Source organism: Misgurnus anguillicaudatus, chromosome 15, assembly GCF_027580225.2.
Source record: "Misgurnus anguillicaudatus chromosome 15, ASM2758022v2, whole genome shotgun sequence".
Lineage (NCBI taxonomy): Eukaryota > Metazoa > Chordata > Actinopteri > Cypriniformes > Cobitidae > Misgurnus > Misgurnus anguillicaudatus.
Window position 1 is genome coordinate 6,816,391 of NC_073351.2, and position 12,158 is coordinate 6,828,548.

At 38.0% G+C, this 12,158-nt stretch overlaps 1 protein-coding gene across 2 annotated transcripts in view; it reads left to right on the forward strand.

Moving 5' to 3' along the window:
• Positions 1-8,329, forward strand: part of LOC129419078 (sodium- and chloride-dependent GABA transporter 2-like) — a 51,425-nt gene extending 43,096 nt beyond the window's left edge. For both annotated transcript variants that reach the window (XM_055174077.2, XM_073853315.1), the window contains 4 exons: positions 543-645; positions 7,707-7,807; positions 7,910-8,080; positions 8,166-8,329. In XM_055174077.2, the coding sequence (XP_055030052.2) occupies positions 543-645; positions 7,707-7,807; positions 7,910-8,080; positions 8,166-8,303 (513 nt within the window). In that variant the 3' untranslated portion in view covers positions 8,304-8,329. The remainder of the gene's footprint in view (positions 1-542; positions 646-7,706; positions 7,808-7,909; positions 8,081-8,165) is intronic.
• Positions 8,330-12,158: the final 3,829 nt, after the last annotated feature.

Sequence of the window (12,158 nt, forward strand, 5' to 3'; positions counted from 1 at the left end):
TTCTTTTACTTAAGTAAAATATTATTAAAGTAACTTTACCTTTACTTGAGTACAATATTGTATTACTTTTTCCACCTCTGCTTGGGACAACATTTCAATCAACCAGATTTCAGTTTACAGTTTATTTCAAGTTTGAGCTTACAATCAGGATTATATGCTTCTGGGGCAGTGGTCGCCAGTCCTGGTCCTGGAGGGCCGATGTCTCTGCAGAGTTTAGCTCCAACCCTAATCAAACACACCTGAAACACTTTAATTAGCTGCTTCAGGTGTGTTTGATTAGGGTTGGAGCTAAACTCTGCAGAGACACCGGCCCTCCAGGACCAGGATTGGTGACCACTGTTCTAGAGCATTGTTTTTCATGTATAATTTTTCTCTGATTTTAGGGTTTGGTTATGGTTGGGGTGAGTTTAGGTTTTATTTACCAAAATGTTGTTCTTGGGTCACAATATGTTGCCCTTGGGACCTTTCTCATTTGGCAGATCAGGTCGAGCATAATGGTATACTAACAAACTTTTTATTTATTGTTGTATTGTGATCTGCAGGGGGGGATGTATGTATTCCAGTTGTTGGACTACTATGCCTGCAATGGGGCCTGTGTTCTTTTCCTGTCTATATTTAAGTCTGTGGCCATGGGTTGGATATTCGGTGAGTCACAAACAAACAACAGAAACTGACATTAAATAAAACTACATTTCTGTCATCAGCTACTCATACCTGTCTGACTTCCTGTAACTGCTGCCATTATATTGTTTATTTAATTTATATAATAATTTGATTCAGGGCTGGCGCCACGGGGGGGCGTCGCCCCGTGACTAGGGATGTCCCGATCCGATCACGTGATTGGAAATCGGCCCCGATCACGTGGTTTCAGACTCGATCGGAATCGGACGTTACCTCTCGATCAGGACTCGGATACATATGCAGGGTTTAAAATCCATCAAGGTCTTACTCTGCTCTTCGCCAGAGTATGCCCTGGTACGTGTGAACTGACGAGAAGAAAATAGGCTTGTTCGACTTCATGTGGCGCCACAAGATCCGGCAGCTGGATGACGTCAAAGTTCCGCGAGAGCGATTTAAAAGCAAACTCCTCCGTATGATTTCGCGGATCACTCTCGCGGTAGTTTGACGTCACCCTGCTGTCGATTGTTGCGACGCCGCATGAAGCCGAACAAGCCTGTGTTTTCATTTATAGGCTTCACACTCGTGCGTGCAAGAAACCCACGACAAAACCGGGTTTATCGTTCATTTAAACGATGCATTGATCGTTTGTTTTTGTCACCATGTGCTCAGACGCAGCTCCGCGTCTCACTCAGAACCTCAAGAACACGCATTCGCGCAGGATCATTTGACATTACTGTAGAGATGAGAGATAGAGAGGTAAGAATGTCTAGAAACAAAGTATGAAAGTATGTATAGCCATGTCACTCATCTCATTACAAATATGTTAACTAGATAACTGGATACAACTAATTGTATAGTTTAAAAAAAAGAATGTATTTTGATTATACAAATTAATTACGACCTAACTATAGGTATTTTATAACTAACTGCTGACCAGCTTAGGGAATCTCTATGGCTATTTTATAAGACATATTGCTGAATCAGTATGTTGTTTTTCTTGTTAACTAAGTCTTTTTGGGTAGCCTATCTTATGCCTAGAATTAGTCAAGGAGGTTAAGTCTTATAACTTCCTTCAAAGTTTGATCAATTGTGCATAATGACATGTGCAACAAATGCATATAGAGTGTCAGACTCATAGATTTGCATAATTTAAAGTTCAGGTTTAAAAGTTTGGGCCAACCTGTGGCACAGCTTTAAACCTGAATCTTATAAAATCCTATCAGAGGTCCAAAACGTCATTGAAACACACCAGTGGCTTTGCTGTCATCAGGATTAAACATGTTACCCCTCGAACCCTCCCTCCTAACAGAGCATCCCCACAAAACAAATCCCAATTTAACCCCTGTACATATACTATATATATATTTTCATTATTTTTTAACACATCTGTAGTTATGCGCTGGCACAGAGTAAGACTCTTTTGACTCCACACAGAAACAGCAACGCGTGCGACATGACATAAGGAACATCCTGGTTCTGTTTTTTTCGCTCTTCTTTATTCTTTTTTTATGTATTATAGAAGGATCGGATCGGGACTCGGTATCGGCAGATACTCAAAATCAAATGACTCGGACTCGAGGGCAAAAAAACTGATCGGGACATCCCTACCCGTCACCGGCACTATCCTGCCCCCTCAGATCAACATTTATGTTGAATGGGATTTTAAAGATAAAATGTGCTATTTAAAAATCACATTTGCCTTGTGTAATGTCTTCCTAAAGTGCATTTTATATGCTAATTATTTAACAAAACCCCAAGTGTGCATGTATTCCATTGTGACGTAATAAACACATGCCCACTGCATGTGATTAGGCTTGTTCGACTTCGTGCGGCGCCGCTGGGACTGACAGCCGGACAAAGTGCCGCGAGAGCGAGACAAAATTACAATTCGTATGATTTCTCAGATCATTCTCGTGGTACTTCGACGTCATCTGGCTGTCGGTTCTTGGAGCGCTGCATGGAGTCGAGCAAGCCTTTTGTGTTGACGCCACGCCAACAATGAGCCCGCGTTTATCCAATCACAAGTGATAGCATCCAGCCAGCTCTGTCTCAGGGGGAAATCAAGATGTTGAAATGGGAAAATATATAAGAAGTTACAGAAAGGAGTGGGAGAGTGACCCGGGCTTGCCCTGTAGCAATGGATATATGGAAAATAGCACTGCAAATTCTGCAAACCGGACTCCGGATAGCACTGTATACGTTCAATTAATGCCATGGATGAATTATCGGAGCATTTCAGGTGCACAGAACCAAATGTTCGGCTGAACTTCTAGCACAATGAATTTCAGCCAGACTGTGGCTGAATCTGAAATCGCATACTTACTGTGTAGGTACTGAATTTCACTGGGTACCTACTAAACGAGCGCTAACAGAGTACGTACATTATCGCATGATAGCGTTAAGTATGGATATCATCCGCCATGTTGACGTGATCTTGTGACCAGTGACGTAATTTCAAGGGCAAAAACGTTCATGTATGAGGGCCAGGTGATTTTTACTATCCCTATGCAAAAAACATCCTTTTACTACCCTTATTTTTGGCCAGCTTAGTGAGCTTTTTGTGTGATTACAACTTACAAGTGAAAGTGACTGCTTTTCGTGCACCACACGAACTGCAAGCAGAACTTTTCTCCCCAACGTTATTTCATAACAATTCATTGTTCTATTTCGCATAAAAGTATTTCTCAAAAAGGTGCTTTGATAAAGCTATTATTTTAGTGTGTCATCTACTTAACACTCAGGGATTCCTTATGCCCTATGCAGAGTTTCTTTCACATTTTAAAGTTCCTATCAAGCGCAACGACTTTTTTATATTAATATTAATATTCTGAAATGACACATTCTGAATGACGTAGGCAGTGTAGAAATGGGACCTCTGAAGGCTACTTATCCAGCCTCACTCGCATAATTTGCGTGTGAAAGATGTTCGCCGCTTCATCCCCAAGTTGCTTGTGTCCCGAGTCCCGAACACTTTTTGGAACAGTTCTTGCATTACGGTTCATTATCATAAATACATGGAAATGCAGGACGCGCTGTTGTCCTGTTTACCAAGCGCTCGCCTGTGAACACGGGTTTTATTTCAGCCGCCTCAATTTCAGTGCACTTGATGATTACGAACTGCTTGTAAAAGGAGAAATATATTCAAATTGCGTTATAATAAATATATAAATATATATATATATATATATATATATATATATATATATATATATATATATATATATATATATATATATATATATATATATATGTCTGTATCTATATTTATGTACATATTTATCTGTATATACACATTTATACATATATATATGAAGGGTTTGGTTCCAAAACGCGATAAACGCCATTTTTGAAAAAAATGAGTTACTGCCAAAATCAGTATTATATCAGGTCAGCAGTTAAAAGTAAATTCTTCATTTTACGCAAAATCCAATATCCGCCGTGTTATTCTGTCATCTTTTCTCCCTTTTTTCCCAAAATGCGATAAACGCCAGTCCTCCTTTTTTACAGAACGCAATAAATCCATTTCTGATATTACAGCCCACCAGTCACGCAATGTAAACACACAATGGCGGACGCGCTGAGTACACGGAGTCCTAGTTTTCCTCATCTACTTTGTACTTTGTGATCAACAAACAAAACAAAATAATACTTTAATTGCATCGCTAAACCTGTGATGGTTTTCTGTGATGGGAAAGAAACGTAAGCCATCAGCATCTAATATTTTCCCTGAGAGGCACTCGGGAGACGGGTGCTTGTTCTCCCGACAGCATCAAGTTTCTCATGCTAACACATTGACCCCAGAGGATCTTATGAAAAACTACATAATTTTACTCAAAGTCAACGAAAATCGAGCAGGACCAAAAACATTTTACGGCTGATCTCTGTGAAAGACGTTAAACGACGACGTAACCGCAATGACAGTGATCTTAATATGACAAAGTAAGTGTTTTGATTAATGACATTAATGTTTATATTTTTAATTGGTGTGTACAACTAGTCAACTAAATGAATATAACATGGCAAAGATGAATGCACATTTATATAGGCTATTGATTCAATAGATTTATAGCATTTTGAATAAAAACTTGTCATGGATTTATTGCATTTTGTGGAAAAAATAATCCGTTTTTATAATAAATCTTTGAAAATCAACTTATGGATTTGAATTGTTTTATGTTTTTATAAGCTAAAGATGCTATGTGAAAGTTTGTAACAGAAAATAGTTGTTTTCATCTTGTCACTTTCTTGGTATAGAAAACACGTTTTTACCAAAATTTGTCAAAATGGATTTATTGCGTTTTGGAACCAAACTCTTCATATATATATATATTAGGGCTGTCAAAATTAACGCGTTAATAACGCGTTAACGCAAATTCATTTTAACGCCACTAATTTTTTTAACGGAGATTAACGCAACGCGCAATTTCTGTTTGACCCTTGGTCCAGCCCATAGTTGAATGAACAGAGACGCAGACAAATGTGACTCTCTAAATGAGTAAAAGGTTTTCATAGAAATAAGAACATTAAGCAAATTCTCTACCAAATCCAATGCTCTAAATGCTCGTTGGACATCTGAAATGATCTTTATTTATACGTCTGAGAGGTGTAACGTTACCGTCCTCCTAATGCTTAATCTAATACAAAAATGCGTCTCAATTCATTTTGGTTTCGCTTTTATGCATGACTTAGAAAATAGACTGCAGGACTTGCTTGATGTTAAAAGAGTCATTAAGAGAGATAAAGTTCGGTACCTTATTAATGTTAAAGAGTTATTAAGAGCGACAAGACTCAAAAGCGATCCCCTCACGCTGACTGACTGATATCTATCTGAAGCGCGTGTGAGTGCGCGACCCGGATATATAGACATCTACACAAAATTACAGTTTTACAAATATCTGTTTTGATAAGAATTCACGCAGGTAGGCTCTATAATCTGTTATGTTTTAAGTAAATGTTTGGTTAACTGTTGGGTAAAACTATCTGATGTGTAACATTATATTAGATCACTTTTTTAAGCAGTCTGTCTCAATGTCAATCAAACAAAAGGAAAAAAAGTTGAACATACATTGATGATGTTTTTGCTTTGTGTGTGCTAAATCTATTAGTTTTACCAGTGATTTTAAGGTATTGATGTGGTAATATAATGTATGGATGTGGAAATTTTTGTGGTAATTTGACTCTTTCAACTTCAAACACGTGTAGTTCTGTCATATTTTGTTATATTTCAACAAATCAGGCATTGTTCTATATTTTAATAGAGAATGTCAAAATATGAACAACTATTTTTTTAAAAATTTGCTAATTCCGACTCAACTTGCCTGCACATGTCACAAATGATGCAGCAGCAAACAAAAATGGAGAAAGAAAAATCTTCTAAAAGGAAAATTCTTATACAAAACAATGGCTGGTGATTCTGTTAAAATGTAAACAGGCTGTTGTTAACATACATTTGCATAAAGCATCTATATATGTATATATGATTAGAATATTAAAAACCTGAAAAGTGTTAAATTAGGGTAAATTTAGAATGGATAAAAATGTGCGATTAATTTGCGATTAATCGCAGTTAACTCATGAAATCATGCGATTAATCTAGATTAATTTTTTTTAATCTATTGACAGCCCTAATATATATATATATATATATATATATATATATATATATATATATATATATATATATATATATATATATATGTGTGTGTGTGTGTGTGTGTCTGGATCTATATTTATGTACATATTTATCTGTATATACATATATATATATATATATATATACAACCCCAAATGAGAAAAAGTTGGGACACTGTAGAAATTGTGAGTAAAAAAGGAATGGAATAATTTACTTATCTCATAAACTTATATTTTATTTACAATAGAATATAAATAACATATCAGATGTTGAAAGTGAGACATTTTGAAATGTCATGCCAAATATTGGCTCATTTTGGATTTCATGAGAACTACACATTCTAAAATGTACATAAAAGGAACACCTTAACGACTAATTTGCAACTTATTAGGTCAATTGGCAACATGATTGGGTATAAAAAAAAAGCCTGTCACAGTGGCAGTGTCTCTCAGAGGTCAAGAAGGGCAGAGAATCACCAATTCCGGAGTGAACTGCTGTTTGTCCTTACTTTGCCAATGCTCCCATTAATAATTTCTGCTCAACGGAGACGTTGGGCAGCAGCTCTAAGATCTTTTTCCATGGACATTCGAAAATGAATTAAAAAGGGTCTGGGTCTGAGCTTCAAATGAGCAGTGTTGTGCTAATATGTAGGTATGCGTTTTTTTTTGTTGTTGTATATAGTAAGGTTGTTCAGAGCTCTGTACTGTACGTTGCTCACTATAGCTGCAGTTTTTGTGGTTGTATTACAGAGATGTTTGTTAATAACGCATTGAAACGTAACTCTTTCCCCGCCATTGACAATTTATTTCGTCAATTAAGAGAAACGCTTCCCTGCCGATGACGAGAATTTCTGGCTTTCCGCAATACCGCCATTATTCCGCAACTTTTACAACCCGGAAGTAACGCCTCACGTGAAAGAGAAAGAACTCGGTGTATGCTTTAAAGATCGCTCTGCATCTGATCTCTATCAAAACTCCTTCGCAAAAATTTAATTATCTCAGCTTTTTGCTCAAAAATTGGTGTTTTTGAAGAAACCAACCCATATTTGAGAGGTGATAAAAGAGAACTAATGAAGGTAGGATGAAACTTTTTTTGTTTGAAGGCAGAGGGTCTGTTCTTTCATCTGATATATTGTATGTTTATATATTTGGGGAGGAACGTTTCTGGAAGGCATTAAACTTTTGTGAAGATCATGAAGGATGCTGGTGCGCTGGCTGACAATTTTTTTTAAAACGCTGGCGGGGAAAGAGTTAAGGGACGTACCAAAGCTATATGTATTTTCTAGCTGGGGGAATTATATGCATTCATCGCCCCCTCTGGTATTTCAAATGCCCCCTCATCAGCGCTCGGCTGACGCCGGCACGGATTTGAATACACTTTGTTAAATCAATTTCAATGAATCCAGGTTAGTATCTGATGACAGTGAGGCTCAATTCTTCCCTACATATCACAGGTGCTGAGAAAATGTTTGATATCATTGAAGACATGACAAAGACACGACCCAACTACATATTCATGCTGTGCTGGAAATACCTGACTCCTCTTGTGACCCTGGCATGTGCATCTGCAATACATTTACTTAAATATTATTTATTTTGGCAACAAAGTCTCACATTTGTAATTCTAAGTTTCTCATTTTAATTTGTACCACTTCAGGTGTCTCTTGTCTGTTCTCTGGTGCAGTACCAGCCCTTGACATATAACCGCTGGTATGTGTACCCGGACTGGACATATGCACTTGGCTGGTTACTGGCACTGTCCTCCATTCTGCTAATCCCTGTATGGGCACTGGGTCAACTGTTTGCTGGAAAAGGGAGCCTGAAACAGGTGATGCTAATACCAAGTAAATTATCGACAATGCTTCCAGGCTTCACTACAACTAAAATGTTTTTTTTTCTTGTGTCTATCTTAGCGTTGGCATTACCTGTGTAGTCCTGACAAGAACCTCCGACTCACCTGTAAGCAACAAGCTGAAATACAGAAAATGAGCACTGCAGATACTGAAGATTTATTTAGGAATAACATAGAAGAACATGTCAATACACTTTGAAATAAAAAAACAAAATTTTCCACCTTTTTCCAGTGCAGGTGAATTTTGCATCTGCTGCATGTATTTCTTTCCGTCATCTGATGGAGTGTTGGATCTCTTTATGTTCAGTGTTTCTTAACAAATATTTTAAGTGAACCATTCACTATCATGCCCTGAATCTGTTTCTCACTGACTGTTTTCTGTTCAGCTCATTCCTCGGTGAACAGCAAACTTCCACTGCTAAAAAACAAAAATAAAAGGATCATTCTACAGAAATATCAATTTTTGCGATGGCAAGATGTCTTAAAATGTACTTCCTTTAACAAAAATTAAATTCAAAACCACATTATTAGATTACCCTTTTGACCCTTTTATAAATAAACATGAATGAAAGCTTAATTTTTTTCCTTTTTGTGCTTTATCTAAAGACTGCATGTACCATTTTTTTCACTTCCTTTTACTTCTTTGGGAATATTAAAGGTTTTATGTATTTTTTTCAGCAGGCAGTCAGAGTTACAGCGTGTCAAAAAGTATGATAATGCAACAAATAAGGAGATAATGCTTTGTTTATTTTAATCAAGATTTGTTAAAAGTGTGATTGAATTATGTTGGTTCATATGTTGGCTTATTTGCCAAGCCATGTATTTGCTAGACTAAAATGAATGTAAGAGCTGTCCAAACTGAAAATAACTTGCATTGACATGTCTTAAAATACTTAGTTTTGCCTCAAAATGCACACCAATATTTTTAGTAAGGCATGTTTGTTAAAACTAGTTATATTTCCTAATTAAACTAAGGCCTAGTCCTGGCTTAAGCCCTATTATAAGTGTTCAAGATCAGGCTATGGTCAGCGAAAACTGCGGCTGAATCTCACGTCTGGATCTCACGCCTGAATTTTTCTAAGCAAATGTTCAAATAAGTGCAATCTTTCCTAATCAACTGTAGATTTGAATATTATACATATATATTCTCACCTAAACTAATCTTAAAACTACTTTTTGTAACCAAGAATTGGCAATATTGAGAAACAGCTATTCCATCTATTGAGTTATTATGACTTTCAAAACAAACAGCAGAAAGGGTTACCTGTCATTCTGGGCCTTCAAATCCGGGGCCGAAAAAAGTAGTTCCCCAACAAAGTGGCTTTTAAAATCACTCTGTTGTTATTTTGTAGTTTTCTTTTTCAAACTTGTGCCATTGAACCATTGTATAGGCAATATCACTCTCGGAGCTGTGTGATATAGCTCTATGTCATTACGGCTAGGCCCGGATTAACACACTGTAGTGCCTCAGGGTGACGACATTTAAAGCCCCCCCCCCCAAATACAACTCGCATGCTAGTGCAACATGAACATGTCATACTAAATATATTTATTTTGCATCATGTATGAGGACTACATGCAAACCCAGATAGCAAGCAATCTTTAAAACAATGTTGAGTCATTGTTGATGTGTCAACGCTTATTGCAGTGAATAAATGTTCAACCCCAAATCAATGGTAACAGTGTTGAATCAACATCACAAAGTGATATTTGTTCAAAATCTGTTTGGTACACACATACACTCACCTAAAGGATTATTAATTAGGAACACCTGTTCAATTTCTTATTAATGCAATTATCTAATTAACCAATCACATGGCAGTTGCTTCAATGCATTTAGGGGTGTGGTCCTGGTCAAGACAATCTCCTGAACTCCAAACTGATACCCCGTTTACACGAAGGAAAGACGCATATATTTCCCTGCGGTTTGGCCTGTCATTTACACGAAAACCGCGTTTTTATTACAGAAAACGATTATTTTTAAAACCTCCGGCCAAAGTGGATATTTCTGATTACCCCGGTTATGTGTTGCCGTGTCAACTGGGAGATAGGGGTTTTAGGTTCTTAAACGTCACATTTTGCGCCAGAAAATGTTTAACGTCATGAGAGCGCCCTTACAGTTTGTTTGGCTACTGATCAATCAGGTTTATCATGTTTGCTGTTATGAAAGGAACAGGAAGGCGCTCGTGTTCTTCGTTGGTGTCAATTCTGACGTTTTGATTGGCTTGCATGGCTGTATTCCCCTTCCTACACTGCCTCCCACAGGTGTGGCATAGTTATTATGCTGCTCGACGGCGTATTTATGCGGGTTGATGTAAATGGAAAGTTTTTTTGAAAACGATGTTGTGTGCAAGATGTTATTATTGAAAACGGAGGCGGGAAAGTATTCGTTTCTCAAAATACCCGGCTATGTGTAAATGTAGCCTGAATGTCAGAATAGGAAAGAAAGGTGATTTAAGCAATTTTGAGCGTGGCATGGATCTTGGTGCCAGACGGGCCGGTCTGAGTATTTCACAATCTGCTCAGTTACTGGGATTTTTTACGCACAACCATTTCTAGAGTTTATAAAGAATGGTGTGAAAAGGGAAAAACATCCAGTATGCGGCAGTCCTGTGGGTGAAAATGCCTTGTTGATGCTAGAGGTCAGAGGAGAATGGGCCGACTGATTCAAGTTGATAGAAGAGCAACTTTGACTAAAATAACCACTTGTTTCAACCGAGGTATGCAGCAAAGCATTTGTGAAGCCACAACACGCACAACCTTGAAGCAGATGGGCTACAACAGCAGAAGATCCCACTGAGTACCACTCATCTCCACTAACAATAAGAAAAAGAGGCTACAATTTGCACGAGCTCACCAAAATTGGACAGTTGAAGACTGGAAAAATGTTGCCTGGTCTGATAAGTCTTGATTTCTGTTGAGATATTCAGATGGTAGACTCAGAATTTGGCATAAACAGAATGAGAACATGGATCCATCATGCCTTGTTACCACTGTGGAGGCTGGTGGTGGTGGTGTAATGGTGTGGGGGATGTTTTCTTGGCACACTTTAGGCCCCTAAGTGCAATTAGGCATCGTTTAAATGCCACGGCCTACCTGAGCATTGCAACTAACCATGTCCATCCCTTTATGACCACCATGTACCCATCCTCTGATGACTACTTCCAGCAGGATAATGCACCATGTCACAAAGCTCGAATCATTTCAAATTGGTTTCTTGAACATGACAATGGGTTCACTGTACTAAAATGGCCCCCACAGTCACCAGATCTCAACCCAATAGATCATCTTTGGGATGTGGTGGAATGGGAGCTTCATGCCCTGGATGTGCATCCCACAAATCTCAATCAAATGCAAGATGCTATCCTATCAATATGGGCCAACATTTCTAAAGAATGCTTTCAGCACCTTGTTGAATCAATGGCATGTAGAATTAACCCTATTGAAAAATCCAGCCAACACCAGCACAAGCTGGTGAGCTGGTTTTAGCTGGTCTCCAGCTTGGTTTTAGCTGGTTTTGCTGGTGAAGGAAGCTGGTTTTGCTGGTGTAGCAAGCTGGTCTAGCTGTGTTTTGGTCACTTTTTAAGCTGGTCTAGCTGGACTTAGCTGGTCAGGCTGGAAGACCAGCTGGCCCACCAGCATGACCAGCTTTGTCAGGCTGGGAGGACCAGCGTAAACCACCTTAAACCGTCTAAAACCAGCTACCAGCTTATGCTGGTCTTAGCTGGATTTTTCAGCAGGGAAGGCAGCTCTGAATGCGAAAGGTGGTCAAACACAGTACAAGTATGGTGTTCCTAATAATCTTTTCGGTGAGTGTACAATGTTAAAACAACATTGACATCATTATAAAAAAGGTTTGGTTGAAAACTACTACAAATCACACCTTGCCAGTAGTTCAGCCACATTTTTATTACATTTTTCAAGTCATTTTTACTTTTAATTCTGTCAACAGAAAGCACTTCATTTCTAATGGGAAAACAAACGCATTCATGAACAAAACAAAAGTGAGGTAAAAATCGCAAAAATTATGTTGTTTTTGTAGGCAAATGAGGAG